The sequence below is a fragment of the Peromyscus leucopus genome, chromosome 6 (genome assembly GCF_004664715.2).
Source record: "Peromyscus leucopus breed LL Stock chromosome 6, UCI_PerLeu_2.1, whole genome shotgun sequence".
NCBI classification, from domain to species: Eukaryota; Metazoa; Chordata; class Mammalia; order Rodentia; family Cricetidae; genus Peromyscus; species Peromyscus leucopus.
In genome coordinates, this window is record NC_051068.1 from 70,699,195 (window position 1) to 70,718,795 (window position 19,601).

Here is a 19,601-nt window from a genome sequence, read left to right on the forward strand (position 1 = left end):
CGGGGCACACCCGCCTCACCCACACCCCGCACACTTCCCGAGCCACCGCTGCGCCCGCGCTCGCCGCCGGCCCTGCTGGAGGCGGGGCGCACTCGGCCCACTTCCGCCCCGGCAGAGGCGACCGACGGCGGGACGCGCCCAGTGCGACAGGCCGTGCGCCGCCGAGGCCCCGGGCCTTCCTTCCAGCGGCCGCACGCAAATGAGGGCTCCGGCCACGCGCGTCGTGATTCGCGCGTTGGCGGCGGCGGCGGCCCTGCGGCGCGGCGGCGAGGGAGCCGGGCTATGTAAATGAGCGGATTGTGTGTGCACGCTCCTATAGGCCAGGGTGTGAGGCCGCGCGTGAGCCAATGAGAGCGTCGGGCGGACAATCGGGGCTCTGCCTATAAAAGGGTGAAGCGGCGGCGCTGGCGTGCAGTTTCCTGTTTGTGAGAGTCTGTGTGTTTGCTATCATGTCTGGTCGCGGAAAGCAAGGAGGCAAGGCCCGCGCCAAGGCCAAGTCGCGCTCGTCCCGCGCCGGCCTGCAGTTCCCGGTGGGGCGCGTGCACCGGCTGCTGCGCAAGGGCAACTACGCGGAGCGCGTGGGCGCCGGCGCGCCCGTGTACATGGCGGCCGTGCTGGAGTACCTGACGGCCGAGATCCTGGAGCTGGCGGGCAACGCGGCCCGCGACAACAAGAAGACGCGCATCATCCCGCGCCACCTGCAGCTGGCCATCCGCAACGACGAGGAGCTCAACAAGCTGCTGGGCAAAGTGACGATCGCGCAGGGCGGCGTCCTGCCCAACATCCAGGCGGTGCTGCTGCCCAAGAAGACCGAGAGCCACCACAAGGCGAAGGGCAAGTGAGGCCGCTGCTGGCGCCGGCCCGCGTCTCGGGAGACGCCCGCGAACTCAAAGGCTCTTTTCAGAGCCACCCACTGGTTCAGATTAAAGAGTTGTGTCACGGTACCGGCGTCGTGGCCTTTGCCGGCCCGTCCCCCAAGTGTAAGGTTTGGCGTTGCCACTCTCCTTGCGCGTCCCCAGCGCCTTCCCCACCCTTGTCCGCGGGCCCCAGGTACTGCGCTCGGTCTTGGTTGTCCTGTGCGGGAGCGGGCGCGTTACCGTCCTAAGCACTTAGCGCCATAAGTCAGCCCGACGCGCACCCCGGTAGGTGTCCCGCGCGCTGGCTCCCCACCTGCACTCTGACAGTTCCCGCCCCTCCCTTAAAGCTGGCGGCCGTCGAGGCCAGGCCAGACGTCAGTCCCACCCAGCCGCCGCTCCCGCCCGGTCCTTCGGCAAAGTCTAGGATAGGTGATGTGTCCCGTCCGCAGTGACTTCCGCGGCCAGCTCCCGGGATCGTGGGGCCCTGGGCGGCACTGAGCACGAACTCTGACTTGGGAGGACTGGCGGGCGGGCGCGCTTCTCCCTGGCAGAGCTGGGAGCGGCCGTCTACCGGCAGCTGCGAGAGGCGGCCCCACCCGCGGGGCGCGTTGTCAAGTCAGCTCGCGCAGGGGGGGACGAGGGGCGGGCCGGGCACCGGGGGCGGGGCAGGCCCGAGCCAATGGGCGGGCTCGGTGCTGGTGACGTCACGGCCAATGGCCCGTCAGCGCGGGACTTTCAAGTCGCTGTCTCCGCCCCGCCCGCGGGAAGAGTGCGCCTATAAAGACCGGCGGCCGGGGATCCGGGCAGTTCCCCGCGCTCCTAGTCTCGGTGTCTCCTGTCTCTGCCATGGCTCGCACGAAGCAGACCGCCCGCAAGTCCACCGGCGGCAAGGCCCCGCGCAAGCAGCTGGCCACCAAGGCTGCCCGCAAGAGCGCGCCGGCCACGGGCGGCGTGAAGAAGCCGCACCGCTACCGGCCGGGCACCGTGGCGCTGCGCGAGATCCGGCGCTACCAGAAGTCGACGGAGCTGCTGATCCGCAAGCTGCCGTTCCAGCGCCTGGTGCGCGAGATCGCGCAGGACTTCAAGACCGACCTGCGCTTCCAGAGCTCGGCCGTGATGGCGCTGCAAGAGGCGAGCGAGGCCTACCTGGTGGGGCTGTTCGAGGACACCAACCTGTGCGCCATCCACGCCAAGCGCGTCACCATCATGCCCAAGGACATCCAGCTGGCCCGCCGCATCCGCGGGGAGCGGGCCTGAGCTCTCGATCTCGGTTCCATCCCACCAAAGGCTCTTTTCAGAGCCACCACATGTGCCCGGAAGGAGCTGTTTGCGTCTCTGTCTTTGCGTGGTCTTTCACGGTCTCGGGAAGGGGTCGGTTTCGGGGTAATGGCCGAGCAGCGACGAGCACTGTTTGGGCTCCTCCAGGTGTTGCATCTGTGGCCTTCTTAGAGTTTCTTTTAGGAAGGTTTGCAGAGCACCTGGTATTCTAAAGTAACCTTGCCTGATGCCCAATTCCTACTTTTAACCTCCTCTCCACCTGTTGCTAGCAATAAGGTCTTGGCTTTTTCTGTAGGTCCTTGGATTATTTTTCAACTCTTAGAGAGTCGTCGGTTACCTAGACAATGATAAGGCCTTCTCACTGGTAAGAGTGACAAGTGAACACAGACCTATGCAGCCAAGTGTCAGATTGGCTAGTCCACAAGGCTAGCCTATCTTGCCCTCTAGAAGTTGGTGTACTCTCCACTGCTAACATGCATTGTTTACTCAGTCTCAAGTGAAAATAATACTGGTATACAGGTAACAGTAACACCACATGTTTGTGCTCTTGGAACAATTAGGCTTTCACAGTCCTTGCAAGGTTTTGTTGCTTGGGAGATCATGTGTATCATTACGAGACAGAACTCACTGTTTTACCATTTGAATTTTTTAATGAGCCGTGATCTTTTAGGTGTGATATATTGGGTTCAGATTTAATTATTAGGATGATGGCATACAAGGTGTGTAGAGGCAAACGACATAGTAAAAGGCTGACCACTAACTACAAAGAGAGCTCTCCCTTGGGTCCTCTACCCTGGTCAGTCATCCTGGTCCTCCAAGTCTCACGTTGAGAGCTGCACACAGCAGTATTTCTAAGTCCTTCCTTCAGAGAGGGATACATCGAATTCATTTTGTTTCCAAATTATTATATGCCATATTGCTTCCCAAAGCTATTTGTTCCTTTTTAGATTCCCCACTTAACTGATAGATCCCTCTCATCTATTAGAAGTTGCTTCTTGTCCTTTGCCCCAAACTTGCAAGTCACCAAATACTTTCAGATGTTTTCAATTGTATCACTACTCATCTGTCCGGGACCCTTGCCTTAACTGACACCCTCAACAGCCCTGGTCTAAGCAGCTTACGTACGCAGGACAGTTTCTCTTCCTGCCACTAAGTTAAAAAATCATTTAAATATTTAAAATTTAGATTTATTTAGTTTATATGTATGAGTGTGCGTGTGCGTGTGCGTACCCATGAGTCTTCTTGGTGCCTGAGGAGGCCAAAAGAGGCTGATGGATCCCCTGGAACTGGCATTATAGACACCATGTGGGTGCTGGGAACTGAATCAGGTCCTCTGCAAGAGCAGCCAGTGCTCTTAACTGCTGAGCCATCTTTTCAGCCACAATAACGTTTTTGTTTTTTGGTTGGTTGTTTTTTTGTTTTGTTTTGAGACAGGGTTTCTTTGTGTAACAGCCCTGACTGTACTGGAACTCTGTAGACCAGGCTAGCCTTGAACTCACAGTGATCCGCCTGCCTCTGCCTCCCAAGAGCTGGGATTAAGGGTGTGCGCCACCACTGCCCGGCTCAACCAACTTTCTGTAGAAACCAGGACCAGCAGCCCAGGGGTGGCACCACCCATAATGAATGGGCCCTCCCCCATCAATCACTAATTAAGAAATGCCCTACAGGCTTGCCTACAGCCCCATCTTATGGAGACATTTTCTCCACAGAGGTTCCTTCTTCTCAGATGACTTGTGTTAAGTTAAAATAAAACGAGGCAGCACAGTGCTGTTGAGGTAAAAACTAATCCAAACTGACTGAACCTATGGCCTTCGATGGCTTCAGGGCCTGGAAGAAGAGCTGCAGATGAACTTGCAGCCATGCTGGGGCAGAGCTGCTCAAGGACACGAGAGAAAGCTCTAGGATCGGGGCCATCTGTGCCGCCTGAGTGTCGGGTGACAGGAAATAAGAGAAGACATTTCCCCTGAAATCTACCAAAGGGAAGATAAATGGGTAATAAGCATTATGCTTGGTTCTGTGCACTTCATGGCCTCAATCTTGGTTTTGCATAGATCTTGTTATTCGCTCTTTAAAGTATTCCTAATGGAAAAGTAGGCAGTTTCAGCAACACTAAAGATGAGGAGGTTTAACTTGGATAAAAATGGGATTTCCCACGGCTGCTGTCATCAGGCTATCAAGCATCTTATTATCTTGTGAAGAAATACATTCATGAGTGTTGTAAGAAACATTCAAGGAAGAAAACTAACACCTATAATAAACCATTGTTATGACTATTCCTAATACTTCTCCCTATATCCATACAAATGTATACGACTAGTCGCAGTCTGTATAAACGTCAGCTCATGTCTTTTGACTCAGGTAGAGAAATAACATATGTATTAATGGATAAACAGAGTGGAGGGTTTAAAGGACAAGACAGAATGAGGACAGTGGCTAGCCTGGTGTCTGCGAGGACGCTGCAGTGAGGCAGAGGAGAGAGCCCAGAAAGGAAGTCAGACTTCTAATGGGTTTTCAGGGAAACAGGATTAGTGGGTACTCTAGTGTAACTACAGCAGAAGCAGAACCTTAGGGTAGACCCATGATCCTCTGCACTTATCTCTGGGGGATGTTCCACATCTACTCTAAGTGAATGAAAAATGGAAGACAGTTGAGAGCAGTCTGCGTGGCGCTCCACTCACTGGACCACAGTGCACTGTCAGTGCTTGTGCGAAAACTTGGAAAACTATTTTGCTAGCAAACCAAAGAAAACATCTGATTGCATCTTACACTCTTCACTGTTATGATGGGTTTTATGGTCCTTCCTGTTACAGGTGGCTGAGATGGTAAAGTGAAAAAGGAATTTATTAGTGCAAAGTGATGCCTAGCTGAAAATTCTATAATTTGTCCTTCACAGACTCAACACAGCTAACGCGGTTCAGCCATGTTTTTGCACATTAGTGAGACTGACAAGATGTGAGCAAACGTCATTGTTAAGGTCATCTAGAAGAATCTCGGGCGCTGGAGAGATGGGTCATCAGTTAGGAGCCCTGGCTGTCTTCCAGAGGACCCGGGTTCAATTCCCAGCATCCACATAGTAGTATTTGTAACTCCAAGATCTGACACCCTCACACACACATGCAGGCAAAACACCAAGGCAAATAAAATAAAAATAAATTTGAAAATAATAATCTCTATAAAAAAAAAAAAAAAGATGTATAATAGTGTCACGAGCTGGGCATGGTGGTGCATTGCCTTTAATCTCAGCAGTCCAGAGTCAGCGCCAGAGTTCAAGGCCAGCCTGGTCTACCCAGGACAACCAGGGTTGTATAGGGAGAACCTCTCTCAAAAAGCAAAAAAGATAAATAATACTCTAAAGGTTGGATTTGGAAATTTCTAGGAAGAAAAAAAATCATATCCATTGATTAAAATTCGATCCTGTACTATTAAAAGCACAAAGCAGTAATATTCAATAAAGCAAGCCTGTTCTCTTTTCTTTTCTACAGCCTCTATGCTTGCTTGAGGAGTAAAGCAAGTGTGTCTCTTTCCATCTACATTTTCTACTTAACAGTGGATTTCGGATCTGCTTTCTTTTCCATCAAATAAGCCAAGATATAACAAGTGCATGGCAATCAGCGTGCACTTACTTCCTTTAAAGGAACACTAGGGAGGGGGTTATAATTTAGTGATAAACAACTTGCCAGGGTGTAGAATGCCCGTCCTGTGATGCCCAGCACCATCACCATAACAACCAAAACATCTCTCACCTGGGCCCAGGGTTGTTAAATGTGCATCAGAACCACCTGGAGAACTTGGCCTTAACCACCAATTGCTGGGCCAAACACCCAAGGTTTCCAGTTCAGTTGGTCTGCAGTGAGCCATGCTGACGGACTGGAAATCTCTTCCAGAACCACTGACTTCAACCGAGGAATGTTTCCTGCTTCCTTTATTTGCTGAGTTAGGTCTGTCTTTAAACCTTTGTCACCCAGTGTCTCACAGCACGTGGGTGAGAATCAAATGTCTTCATCTGGGGGACTCAAAGCATTATTTGAACTAGAATTGTACATTTCGATCCAGGTTTTAGGAAAGCCGTTTCTTCCTCAGCCCAAATGGTCACAAATGCTATTCTTGCTGTCTCCCCGCAGCCCTCAGATTTACTAAATACCTAATTAGGATGGAAGGCATTCCGGATTTGCCAAAGACTAGATAAGCTCCACCCCTACTGCAAAGCTCGGCCAATTTCCCAAAACAAAGTGATTTCCGTAGTTTTGTGATTCTGAAAATTATCTACATTCCCCATCTCATTCAGTATGTGCTACCTATATAATTACCAAAAATGTATTTCCTTTAAGTAGGACAATTACAAACATATTGCTAAGATGATCCTTACAGTGTGCCTGATGTGGTTGGTGTACACTAAAATCCAGCAACTTGAATTGGAAGTTGAATCCTTATATAGGATCATGCAACTGAATATGGAGCTCGCACAATATTTCAAAGTAAAAGAATTAATGCGCTGCCGGGCCGTGGTGGCACATGCCTTTAATCCCAGCACTCGGAAGGCAGAGCCAGGCGGATCTCTGTGAGTTCGAGGCCAGCCTGGGCTACCAAGTGAGCTCCAGGAAAGGTGCAAAGCTACGCAGAGAAACCCTGTCTCGAAAAACCAAAAAAAAAAAAAAAAAAGAATTAATGCGCAATAAAACTAAAAACCCACAACCCACATGCCCAACCCAAATCTGAGCGGTGGGGAGTGAAGCAGAGAGAATGGCTTACTTTATTCTTGGCCATGCTGAGAATTTGCTTTTGCCTTACCAAAATTAAACTGCACCTTCTGTACTGACGGTGGTGGGCATAATTGGCAAGTCTCTTCCTAGACAGGCCCCAACACACCACATATCTGAATGGCTTCCACTAAGTTATATTATAGCTTACCTCAACTTTTTGTTCATGGTTTTCTTGGTGACAGGGTATTGTGGTTCAGACTTGCCTCAAATCCGTGTACAAAAGGCGGTGCACGCCTTTAATTCCAGCACTCAAGAGGCAGAGGCCGGCGGATGTGAATCCAAAGCCAGCCTGGTCTGCCAGGACTGCCAAGGATACAGAGAAATGCTGTCTAAAAAAAAAAAAAAAAAAAAAAAAGACAAAGCAGGCTGAGCAAGCCAGTAAGCACCGCTCCTCCACTGGCCTCTGCATCAGCTCGTGACTCTAAGTTCCTGCCATAACTACTTTCAATAAATAAATAAATAAACAAATAAATCCTTGTACAAGTGGGCCTTGAACCCCTAATCCTTTTGCTTCCTCCCCAACTGCTGGGATTATAACCATCACCGGTGGTTTGCTGGTTACAAGACATTAAAGCAGCTTTGCAACTGTAGACTTGTAAGCCGCAATTCCAGGCCAGTATTTCCTAGTCATTGCCTAGACTGAGCCTTCCTACAAGGCGGTTCTGGCCACAGACAGCGGTAAAAATAACCAGCGCACACCGTTACTGGAAACTAGTAGTTGCCAGTGAGCAGACTGCCCAGGATGTCAACCCAGGAAATGAAGCTTGATGAATGGCATTAAACGGACGCCCGGTCGGGTGGCTTCCAACAAACTGGGCGACTCCATTTTGAGGATGCGCCTTCACCACACCGAGCCTAGGTCGACTGTGATTTGGTCAGACCCAAGAGTGCCAGCTCTCCTGATGAGCCTGTGGTTGGCCCTAAAAAGGGCCGTTAGGGATGGGGGATGAAGCAGTGGCGGGGGGTCTAGCCTCCGAAGCCGTACAGGGTGCGGCCCTGGCGCTTGAGCGCGTAGACCACGTCCATGGCGGTGACGGTCTTGCGCTTAGCGTGCTCGGTGTAGGTGACGGCGTCGCGGATCACGTTCTCCAGGAACACCTTCAGCACCCCGCGGGTCTCCTCGTAGATGAGGCCGGAGATGCGCTTGACACCGCCGCGCCGGGCCAGGCGGCGGATGGCGGGCTTGGTGATGCCCTGGATGTTGTCGCGCAGAACCTTGCGGTGGCGCTTGGCACCCCCCTTGCCTAAGCCCTTCCCACCCTTTCCTCTCCCAGACATGGTTGATGCAGTCTGAAGTACCAGCCTGTGAAACTCTGAACGTGGCTTCCCTCTGATATACGAGAGGATCGGACCAGATTGAAAACCGAAAGCGCGCGGGCGGGAACCTTTCTAAATCCTCCCGGCTCTGGACGTTGCGTCATTTTCTTGTTTTTCTTCTCTCTTCTCTGCCCTCTACCGGTCCCTCATAGTCCCTTGCCTTTCTTATTTTTAATTTTCTTACACTGTGGTGCCATAGTCCCTGGGAGAATCCAGGCCCCTAAATAAAACCCAGAGACACCGCAGTCTTTATGGCTCTGTTTCTTCAGTCTGTTGGCTTCTGGAGTGCACGTATGCTAAAAGGACAAGAGACTGGAGAAAGGGAATTCAGAGATGAGAAGGGGAGAGCGCTGCATCGAAGGCCGCGAGCTACAGCTAGATAAAAACCTCTGCAAAAGAGGTTCCAGCAGCGAGGGTACCATAATCGAAAGCAGCGGACCCGGGATTATGTGTGGAAGGGGAAATTCGCGGACGGTTCTGAGTATAGTCGCTGTTTTGTTGATACAGACAGTTTTTAGCTCAAGCAGAAACTAGATCCTAGGAAAATTGGTTTGAGGATGCTGCGGAGCTTTCTCGCCGGGTCAGTGGGTCCCCACGCACCTCTACCCAAGCAGAGCCTGGGAGAGCGGCCGCACTCGTTTCGACCAGTCCTTGGAGGTCTGCCCGTGTTTTCAGCTAGGGAAATGGTTCCCAAACTGGACCCGCGTGCAACTGGCTAAATTCGGTTTTGCAAGTGTATCTGCTTCGTACACTGCCCTGGGAAATGAACTGGAGTCTGGACTGCTAGCATGGTCGTCGTTCCCACGGCCCTCCATCGAAGAACCATGAGAAAACTTTCTTTCTGCATCATAATTGTGGTGGGTTGTTTTGTTTTCTGATCCATAAAAAGGTCTATCTTTTAAAATTAATCCTATGTGCCTTGTTTTATACGTACTGATAAACCCTTGATTTAATGTCCCCCAATCCCCCAATCCAGATTTTCTGGCTCCGAGCTTGTAGGTAGATGTGGGAGGTTTTTAGTCATGTTAGGCTCAGAGCTCAACAAAAAGAAAAAAACAAAACAAAACAAAACCTTCAAAACTCAAGTGTTTCAAACCTAAGGGTTGTGAAATGTGTGTTTCTTAGGGGGTGGGACACTTTGGACACACACACACCGTAAACCTAGACAGTTGTACAAGTCTCTTTCTTGACTGACAGATCCCACTGTGGGTCGCTGCACGGACATGCCTACATACCCAAACCAGCACCCTAGGAGCTTCCTGGCCCAGAACCCACTTGCTGATTTCCCGTAGCAACTCCTGGAAGGTGTGTTACTTCACGTGTCTGTATTTCACCGGCTCCTCCACACTCATGACCACGTCCCTTATAGGATGTGATTTCTGTTTAGTCGTCGTCTTCTTCTTCTTCTTCTTCTTCTTCTTCTTCTTCTTCTTCTTCTTCTTCTTCTTCTTCTTCTTCTTCTTCTTCTTCTTCTTATTTGTAAATCTAAGTGCAGCAGAAACTCAGTAATTGTTTATGAATGGACAGGACCTGCATATGACTCTTTAAACATTAGTAAAAAACGATGATATAATCAAATTGCAAAATAAAACAACCATACACCAAGGCTGACAGGGTCTTGGTACCAGGGCCCTAGGCACCAGAGACAGTGTCTACCATCTTCTTATTTGAAGGGGCTCAAGAGTATGTGCCCACTTTGGACATGAGAATCATTTTGAACTGAAGAGTTGAGATCCTGAAATCCCTTCTCTGTCTCAAATTAGAACCTGCAAAAGAAAAAGAAGTCAGCATTTTATCCTGTTTGCTGAAAATTACACCACTACCCCCCGGGGGCGGGGGCGGGTGACAATTCTAATGTTCTCTTTTCAGAGATGAAACCTTAGACCGTTCCTAAGCAGACATTTGCTAAGGACTGTCCTGTCCTCATCTATTCTCCTAAGGGCTACTTATCTTCCCCAAAAGTCATTTGATTTTTCCATAAGCGTCTCTTCTTCCTTTCCCTTTACCCTACATGGACCCCAAATTCTAATCACCCCTTTTGAATTACTCATCTTTCAAGAATTCCCATGTCTATGCTCAATACCCATATTTAGAAGACGACAACAACATATTTAAAAGAAAACAAACTGTTTTGACCTATCTTTTCTTGTCAGATTCAGAATCTTGTAAGATTCCAACTAAGAAACTAAAGTTAAAAGTTAAAGCAAAAAAAAAATATATATATATCCTTCAATTTAAAAAAGCCCTTAAAATATACATGTTAGCATTTACGTGGTCTCGTGAGGATAGCTACTGGAATAAAACAACATTTTATACAGCTCTGAGATATTGTAATATATTACTAGATTCTAGAACATTCCAGTGAAATATGACATCATATTATACTAAGCCGTCGACTATAGGCAGTAACTGTGACTGACCAGAAGGAAGGAGGCCTGTGCTGATTCCTATCCAGCGGCAGGACCCTGGAGGCACTGGTCCATCTCAAAATGGAGTAAGAAACCCAAACTCCTGTGATTTCTTAGTTTGGTCCTGGGTTGCTGACCAGACAAAATAAAAGCAAATCAGGTATACAGCCCGAGCAGCCCACAGACCAAAAACTCAAATGGTCCTAGTCAGTGTTCTAATATAATTCTGGAGGTACTTGAACCCAGACACAAAGCTTAGTCCATACTTTTGAACTAAAAACAAACACCAGCACATATAAAATACCACATACCCAATAAATCATTTATTTAAATTGTGTTTGCTTATTTGCTGCATGGAAATTTTTAAGTTTCTTGTACCTGCCCCAATTATAAAATTCGATTCTCCGTCTCTAAACTTCAGGCCCTTGTAATTTGTTTTGTTTTGAGACAGGATCTCACTATGTAGCTCTGGTTGTCCTGGAACTCACTCACTCTGTAGACCAGGCTGGCCTGGGACTCACAGAGATCTACCTGCCTCCTGAGTGCTGGAATTAAAGGTGTGGGCCACCACCTCCTGTTGGATTATTGTATTTTAGGAAGTGGTCCTGATAAACCTTGAGAGTTTCCTTTTTTATGTCTAATTTCTTGCCTTAGAATTCACATTCACAGTGGCATCCCTGTTTCTGAAAAATAGAAAACTCTTACAAGCATAATTTTAAAAGTTAGACAAGAGGAAGACTCTTGGGATTTTCTTACTGACTATTACATAAAATAAGCCCTACAACTCTTGGATTCTATACTTGAATACAGCAGCTTTCTCTTACTCTCAGAGAATTCAGTCCAAGATCTCCAACCAATGCCTAAGCATACAGATAATGCTGTGTATTACATATACCTATATGGCACTATAAGTTTCCCTATAGTATATGTATATATGATTATATAAAGTTTAACTTATAAATTAGGCTCAGAAAAAAGATCAAAAGCTCAATAGTAAGATAGAGCAATGCTGATCGCATTCTTTAGTAAAAAGTTTGCACTTTGGAGTCCTTATTGCACAAGATCAGGGTTACCTGAACTCAAGCACTCGAGGCCTTTACAGATGATGTGGGGATGTGCTGGATGGGAGGGGGTGATTTATGTCCTGGGTAAAAAGGCATGATATTTCATCACTGTACTAGGGATACGCATGCAATGTAAAACTCCTGACTTTTTTATTCTGAAATTTTTCACTTAATATTACCTCAACACTGCTGAAGGCAGAAATCAAAGCCTCAAAAAGCCGGACAGTGGTGGCGCACACCTTTAATCCCAGCACTGGGGAGGCAGAGCCAGGTGGATCTCTGTGAGTTCCTAGGCCAGCCTGGGCTACAAGAGTGAGTTCCAGGACAGGCACCAAAACTACACAGAGAAAAAAACAAACAAACTCAGAAAGGGGCATTAGCGTATGGAGTTTGAGAATCTCTTTTTGATTTAAATGAACCCACACATACATTATGCTCCAGTGCATACATTACAAAGAAAACCTTACAAGGAAACATGGCAGTTGAGTGAGCACCATCCAGATTCCACGGGGCAGTTCCCCTTCCGATGGGAAAGCTCATCAGAGAAGCTTGAGATGTTCTGGATGGTTTGGCGGCGTAATCAGGAAATGTTTCTGTACTTCAAAGCTCTGCTCACTGACCTGGAACTACTTTTAAACAGAGTGTTGCTATCTATGCTTAAAACATTGTTGGAAAATGACCAATCAAGGGGTAACAGTTCACATCAGCGATGCTTTTGTGTCCCATTTTGGAGGTTGCTTCTGCTCCTGAGAGATTCTTAAAGAAGTTAATCAAACTACCACACTTCTACATGTGCTTAGTATTTTGGAATCCCCTTAAAATCAATTTCATTTCACTTGGATTTCGGCAAGAAGACAATACATAATGGCACCATTCAGGTACGTTTTAAATATTTTGGTTCTCTTTTTGTTTCTAGGTTTGAGTGTTTATAAGGGTTGTATGTAATGCTAAAAAAAAAAAAAAAAAAAAAAAAACCACCAGACATGCTGTTGAAAGTTTTATATTAGTTAGCAGAATTGCATATAACCATTATAACATGCACTTTCCAAAACATGTCAAATAGCTAAAAGGTTAAAAAAAAAAAAAAAAAAAAAAAAAAAAAAAAAAAAAAAAACTTCACTGACCTTGGGAAGAATATGGAAAATATCAGACTTTTAATAAAACAGTTACTCTTTATGGGAGAAAATGTTAGCACCTCAGTCGTCAATAAACGACTTGTTTGCTTTGAAAGTTTTGTTAACGTGTCGCCTGAATAAGGGTTTGATTAACAGCTATTCTCTATGGGAAAGGAGGTTATTAATACTTCTAATCTTATCCTTCTTTGACAAATAATTTCATTTGCAGGACTTAATTGGTCTTTCGTGTAGGGATGAGGTGGAGGGTACTAGAGAGGAGGGAAGGCAGGGGAGTCAGACCTAACAAGGGTCAGTGTAGGCAGCAGTAGATACAATGTAAGTTTAATTTTGGTCCCTTTCACTATATATTGCTTCGTCATTCTTCAGCTATGGTTATAAAAGCTTCCAAACCGAGGGGCACGGTGCCTGATGCTAATAAATGCTGACTGTGGGAGAAGTTACAGTAACTGGTGACCGGCGACAAACTGAGCCGCCGTATAGGAAAGAGGCAAGCTTGTTTCCGAAGGAACCCCTTAGCGAACACAGTGTGCGAAACACTACACACTGCTTTCAGAAAAGTTAAAGCAACTGAAAAGAAGCACCTTTCCAGAACGCTCGGTGGGCCGTAAATACAGGAAGAGGGAAAAGGATCCGGGAAAGAAGGAGCAGTGTAACCATCTCGTGACTCGGCAAATAGGATCGAAATTCTACCCAATCAGACTCCAAGTCCAGAAACTCCTGTTTTTCTGGCCCAATCAAGACGAAGATGAGTCTATAAATATGGCCACTAGGCGCCAGCAAGCCAAAGTCGCAAAACCATGGCTCGCACGAAGCAGACCGCGCGCAAGTCCACCGGCGGCAAGGCCCCGCGCAAGCAGCTGGCCACCAAGGCTGCCCGCAAGAGCGCGCCGGCCACGGGCGGCGTGAAGAAGCCGCACCGCTACCGGCCGGGCACCGTGGCGCTGCGCGAGATCCGGCGCTACCAGAAGTCGACGGAGCTGCTGATCCGCAAGCTGCCGTTCCAGCGCCTGGTGCGCGAGATCGCGCAGGACTTCAAGACCGACCTGCGCTTCCAGAGCTCGGCCGTGATGGCGCTGCAGGAGGCGAGCGAGGCCTACCTGGTGGGGCTCTTCGAGGACACCAACCTGTGCGCCATCCACGCCAAGCGCGTCACCATCATGCCCAAGGACATCCAGCTGGCCCGCCGCATCCGCGGGGAGCGGGCCTAGGTTGCGTTTCTAGAAAGTCGACATTTAAAAAAAAAAGGCTCTTTTCAGAGCCACCTACGTTGTCATTAAGAGCAGCTGTGTCAGCTTTGAACTGAGGGTCAGGCAAAACCTGAACTTAATTCCTAGTATTCCAAGCACATCCCCAAGTGTGTCAGACCCAACATCTTAAGATTGAACCTTATTCCGTCCGTCTGGGTGTCGGGCCAGGGAGGAACTCTAGGAGACACGGACTCTCGGGTAGAAGCACGACCGTAGGAAATCCATTTCAAGTCAACCATCAAGCAGGGTAGCCCATAAAAGGAAAAGTTAACTTGTTTTAACCTGGTGCTTAGGAACCAACCAATGAGTGAAAGGGAGACGGGCAGGTGAAGGGAGAACTGCAGCTCATTTACCGGCTACCAGGAAAGGGAGGGCTGCGATTGGCTAGGGAGATCTTGCTTTAACCACCATCGAGGCGCGCAGCCAGACTCTGCGTAGGCTCCGCCTACTTGACGCTAACACCAGTGTAAATGAGCCAATAAGAACGTAGTGCTGTGAGAGCCCTCATTTGCATACGAGCTCTATAAGTAGCGCATAACCAGCCGCGCTGCCACACTCCGTTCTCTCCTCGTCCATTTTGCGGTGAGTCTTTGAACGCGGAGGAAAATGCCGGACCCGGCCAAGTCTGCTCCTGCTCCCAAGAAGGGCTCCAAGAAAGCCGTCACCAAAGTACAGAAGAAGGACGGCAAGAAGCGCAAGCGCAGCCGTAAGGAGAGCTATTCCGTCTACGTGTACAAGGTGCTGAAGCAAGTGCACCCGGACACCGGTATCTCGTCCAAGGCCATGGGCATCATGAACTCCTTCGTGAACGACATCTTCGAGCGCATCGCGGGCGAGGCTTCCCGCCTGGCGCATTACAACAAGCGCTCGACCATCACGTCCCGGGAGATCCAGACGGCCGTGCGCCTGCTGCTGCCCGGGGAGCTGGCCAAGCACGCCGTGTCCGAGGGCACCAAGGCCGTCACCAAGTACACCAGCTCCAAGTAAAGCGCAGCCAAGACGTGATTGATCGACTTTACCCCAAAGGCTCTTTTCAGAGCCACTTCAGCTCTCCAAGAAAGAGCTGTAACCACTAATAACCTATGATCTCTTGCTTAGGTAAGATGGGGCGGTGACTGTCTGCCTGCGGGGCTCTGGTGCAAAACCGAGCGTTTCAAAGAATCTTGGGCAGGTAGGGCGCGGCAGAGCCTGGCGCATCACGTACATGATGAGAGAAGTCTGCACTCTCCCCCACTTAGCTTATTAGATATTGTTGCTGTAGTCTGAGCCGACCTCAAGCTAACCCTACCATTCCCTGTGACTTCAAGCTGCAGTTAGTCGCTCACTGCCTTGGGGCATCCGGAAATCATTAGATCTGCCTAGCGCATGATGCGGGGGCAGTCACTGGCCTCGGGCTGCTGTGGACCCAAGTGTTGCTGAGCAGGATGGTCTTCAGAAACTCCGTTAAAATGCTACTCTAATTCATCAAACTGGATCCTTCCAGTTTAGGTTATTAGGATTGCTTGGTAAAGGTTGAGTATCCCATAGGCTTTAAGTTATAAGCATGTATGAAATTAAAGTGCTTGGAGTCTCGCCTGCCTCCTACCCATGTTCTGGGCGGCGGGGTGGGGTGAGTGAGGACGGCTTGGCGGCAAGTCCTGCCTGCTGCGCCATTTCTGCTGCCGGACTGACTCCACGCGTGTTTTTAAGGTCAGCATCAGCCTGGGAGCAGTTTTCACAGCACAACTGGCTTTTCTGTGAGCTCTAACGGTGGTGTACACCGCGGACTGAGACTTGAGTCCTAACCCTCACCAAGAATTGGATGCTCCTCAGGTTTTCTCTTCTTGATTCTCTTCCTGTCAAAATGAAACGGAGCCCTTTCTAGGTTGGTTAGGGTTTAATGAGATAATGGACTTAAAGCTGGAGCCAGTTAAGTAGTTATCAGTGGGTCGGGTGGGAAGCCACGCAGGAGCCGTTGCACCTCCAGCGCTTTCTTTCCCAACAAGTTCGCTCGTGGATTTTTAGCTCTCTACGGCCACTTCCCTAAGCATCTTGTGTTAAACTCCTTACTGTATAAAACATCATCTTTCCAGTAAGGCGTCTAGACCTCTTGCAGGACGTGATTCCGCAGGAACTTCGAAAGTATCTTTTATGTGACCCAGTAGCGGGGAAAGTGGGTTTTTTAACTTGATGGTGGCCCATGCCTTTAAACCCAGCACTCTAGAGGGCAAATTCATAGCTAGACCAGCCAGAGTGAGACCCTGTCTATATACTCTTTGGCAAGTTTCTGGTAATAGCTGACAATCAAATGGTGTAAACTGGGCGGTGGTGGCATGCACCTTTAATCCCAGCATTTAGGCGGATCTCTGTGTTCAAGACCAGCCTGATCTATCTACAGAGCTAGTTCAGGACAGCCAGGACTACACAAGAAAACTGCCTTGGGGAAAAAAAAAAGCATGGCGTATTTCAGGTCAGTACCCTCAGGAGGAAAAGTACTTCTCTTAAACACTCCTTCCCCAGCTTTTAGTTGACAACTCTGAATTTTGGTGATTTAACACAAAAGGGAGCCAAGAGAAAAGAAGTTACCCACAACTCATCTCTGCTGTTTCCTTTCTGGTGCTGCATTTCTTTAAATTTTTTAAATTTTTCGTTGGTGTTTTGCCATGGATGTGGTGTCCCCTGGGACTGGAATTACATTGTGAGCTGCCACGTGGGTGCTGGGAATTGTAAGCAGCCAGAGCTCTTAACCTCTGAGCCATCTCTCAGGCCCCCGATACTGTATTTCATCCAGCTTGGCTACTTAGTCAAGACTCATGGAGAATAACAAACAGGAAAAAGGTGTACTAATGACTGTATGCACATAGGAACAATGGGGTTAGCTAGCCATCCGAGGGAATAGCCTGGTTTTCTGAGGTGTCCACACTATGAAAATCTGAAGGATTTGCTTGTCAGTTCTTCTGTTGGCTTTGGGTTTTTTTGTTTGTTTGTTTTTCTCCTGAGTCATTTTAAGTATCTAAACTTGGGTTGTCATAGTGTCATACGGGTCTCCAGACACTGGATGATAGAAACTGTTCCAAATGACCATTCCCTTCCCCACACCCCTGGAAAACAAAAACAAATTCGTTAAGACTCCAATCTGAGGGCTGGCAAGCAGGCTCCATGTGTGAAGGTGCTTGCCCGGTGACCTGAGTTTGATCCTGGGGACAAAGGCAATTGATGGAAGGAGAGAAGTGATTCTCAGAAATCACTTTCTGACCTGAGTGCTCAAACATTTGGAAATGCAATGGATAATTAAATAAATAAGATTTTTAGGATGTTAGGAGGGTTCATCACAGTAAAACTTCAATTCCAATCATTTGCCTACAGGGAAGGAAAAAAAAAGATAATTTTCCTCTGTCTAGCCAAGTTTATCTTATTAGTTGTGATGGTTCAAGTGTGTTAAAATAGGGTCATAACTGAGAAAGTCAAGTTGCACAGATATAAAGACAAATCAAAACTAAGAAACTTCCTAGCATGAAGAAATATTTGGCTGAGTATGGTGGCACACACCTTTAATCCCAGCAGAGGCAGGTGGATCACTATGAGTTCAAGGCTAGCCTAGCCTACAGGCAAAGGCTACACCGTGACATCCTTACTTCAAAAACAAAAATTACATTTGAGATTGTAAGCATTGATCGAGTCCCTCAGATTGATCAGACCCACAATTTTCAGGTGTCAACAAAACTACATGTGCAGACCATGCCTGGAAGTATAGAAAGATGGTGTAGATGTACTATGTGTACACTGTGCAACAGGCCAGCTGCTGTGTGACTTACTCTGAGGTCTGATTGGGAAGGTTTCCTCATCTTAAAATTGAGAATAATATTTATACAATCTCCAGGAGGTGACCAAGTTGACTGAAACCTCCATTGTGGATATGAGGGTTTTGGAAAACATATCTCACAAGACTAAATCATAACTCATGTCTACACTATATTGTATTCAAAGTTTGCATTATTTTCAAACTCACACAGAACATTGACCAAAACTGCCACCGCTTTGGGAAAAATATAAAATCATCATAAAGAGAAACGACATACACTGTACAATAAAAAAAAAAAAAAAAAAAAAAAAAAAAAAAAAAAAAAAAAAAAAAAAAAAAAAAAAAAAAAAAAAAAAGGATACACTCACTGATAACAATAAAACAAGCATACCCCCACAATCGATGCCATACGGAAAAGTCCACAGGTTAAAAGGGATTTCAAAATCAAAGCGGCACCGTCTTTAGAATAGCAATACCGTGTGCTGGAATCTGCAGGTAAGCAGAGATCACATCAGGCTAAGAATGGATTGCAGGAAGGCGAGTGTGGTGCCGGCCTTTAACCCCAGCACTCAGGGGGCCGAGGCGGCAAAAGGAATGGACTTCAGGGAAAGTGGGAACGAGTTAAGCTTTTATTTTTATTTATTTATTTTTTTTTTTTGGTTTTTCGAGACAGGGTTTCTCTGTGTAGCTTTGCGCCTTTCCTGGAACTCACTTGGTAGCCCAGGCTGGCCTCGAACTCATAGAGATCCGCCTGGCTCTGCCTCCCGAATGCTGGGATTAAAGGAGTGCACCACCGCCGCCCGGCTGAGTTAAGCTTTTAAACTCAAAGGAAAGTGGAGTAAATCTGAGTAAGAACAGAATCAATAGGGTAGCAAAGACTTCCCTAGTCTACGAAGACTGAATTAACCGATAAACCCAGACCGTTCCCTGACACTGCTCCCTGAGCTCAGCAGGGAACGAGATAAGGTATGTCCTTAAATGCAGAAGATATGTTAAGTGGTATGTGCTTGGGGCTTGGGTTTGGTTTTGTTGTTTTTTGTATTATGTGAATGAGTCTTGCCTGTGTGAAGTATGTTCACTACATGCATACCTGGTGCCCAGGGAGTTTAGAGGAGGGTGCCAGATCCCCCGGAACTGGAGTAACAGATGGTTATGAGCCCTCGTGTGGTTGCTGGGAACTGAACTCAGGTCCTCAGTAAGAACAGCCAAATACTCTTCATCACTGAGCCATTTGTCCAGTTCATTGGGGTTTTGTTTTGTTTTTGATAAATGTAACAGGACCTCAGACCTTAGCACAACTGACTCCATGATGGAAATACCATTCAGGCCATGAAACTCAGCTCACAGACAGGATACATGTCAAAAGGAAAGCAAAGGCCTAATCCATCTAAATCCATAGTTCTGGGAAGGTCTCAAATGTTCTAACCTTGCTTTTTAGCTTTTATAGTTCTGCTTCTGGCTAATCGTTCTTGTTAACTGAAGTATGTCGACCAGAATGTGATTTTTGTGCTTAAAAGCTCACCCTGAAAAGGCTTTGTGCTAAACTGGGATCCCCAACACCCGGTGTAGTTGCTGGTTGGCTGATAAAGACTTTCTCTTGGCTTAAACCCATGTCTAAGCAGTGTTCTCGGGTGGCTACAATAATAAGATAAATCCTCAGCTAATCTCAAAATCTTAATCTTTCTGTTTAGCCTCCGGTGAGTGCAGGATTACAAATCTGCACCACCATGCCTAAAGTAGCTCCATGAAAAGG

General features: G+C 47.7%; 4 protein-coding genes across 4 annotated transcripts; 3 read left to right on the plus strand and 1 right to left on the minus strand.

The window, feature by feature from the left end:
* Nucleotides 1–395: 395 nt before the first annotated feature.
* LOC114682406 (histone H2A type 2-A) lies at nucleotides 396–942 on the plus strand. The gene has a single exon (XM_028856278.2). The coding sequence runs from the start codon at nucleotides 450–452 to the stop codon at nucleotides 840–842; it is 393 nt and encodes a 130-aa protein (XP_028712111.1). The 5' UTR covers nucleotides 396–449; the 3' UTR covers nucleotides 843–942.
* Nucleotides 943–1,612: 670 nt separating this feature from the next.
* LOC114682366 lies at nucleotides 1,613–14,206 on the plus strand. Its single transcript, XM_028856215.2, has 3 exons — nucleotides 1,613–2,112; nucleotides 7,824–8,116; nucleotides 13,591–14,206. The coding sequence occupies exons 1-3, from the start codon at nucleotides 1,704–1,706 to the stop codon at nucleotides 14,026–14,028; spliced, it is 1,140 nt and encodes a 379-aa protein (XP_028712048.1). The 5' UTR covers nucleotides 1,613–1,703; the 3' UTR covers nucleotides 14,029–14,206.
* On the minus strand, nucleotides 7,350–8,248 carry LOC114682387 (histone H4). Its single transcript, XM_028856252.2, has one exon. It carries the CDS (start codon nucleotides 8,171–8,173, stop codon nucleotides 7,862–7,864), a length of 312 nt encoding a protein of 103 aa, XP_028712085.1. The 5' UTR covers nucleotides 8,174–8,248; the 3' UTR covers nucleotides 7,350–7,861.
* Nucleotides 14,207–14,598: 392 nt separating the features above from the next.
* On the plus strand, nucleotides 14,599–16,164 carry LOC114682398 (histone H2B type 2-F). The gene has a single exon (XM_028856267.2). It carries the CDS (start codon nucleotides 14,674–14,676, stop codon nucleotides 15,052–15,054), a length of 381 nt encoding a protein of 126 aa, XP_028712100.1. The 5' UTR covers nucleotides 14,599–14,673; the 3' UTR covers nucleotides 15,055–16,164.
* The last annotated feature ends 3,437 nt before the right edge of the window (nucleotides 16,165–19,601 follow it).

Coding starts and splice junctions, on each gene's coding strand:
- LOC114682406 (XM_028856278.2), top strand. CDS start 450: ATGTCTGGTCGCGGAAAGCAAGGAGGCAAGGCCCGCGCCAAGGCCAAG.
- LOC114682366 (XM_028856215.2), top strand. CDS start 1,704: ATGGCTCGCACGAAGCAGACCGCCCGCAAGTCCACCGGCGGCAAGGCC. Junction 2,113..7,823: donor CATCCGCGGGGAGCGGGCCT/GAGCTCTCGATC, acceptor GGCCCTAAAAAG/GGCCGTTAGGGATGGGGGAT. Junction 8,117..13,590: donor TTGTCGCGCAGAACCTTGCG/GTGGCGCTTGGC, acceptor TATGGCCACTAG/GCGCCAGCAAGCCAAAGTCG.
- LOC114682387 (XM_028856252.2), bottom strand. CDS start 8,173: ATGTCTGGGAGAGGAAAGGGTGGGAAGGGCTTAGGCAAGGGGGGTGCC.
- LOC114682398 (XM_028856267.2), top strand. CDS start 14,674: ATGCCGGACCCGGCCAAGTCTGCTCCTGCTCCCAAGAAGGGCTCCAAG.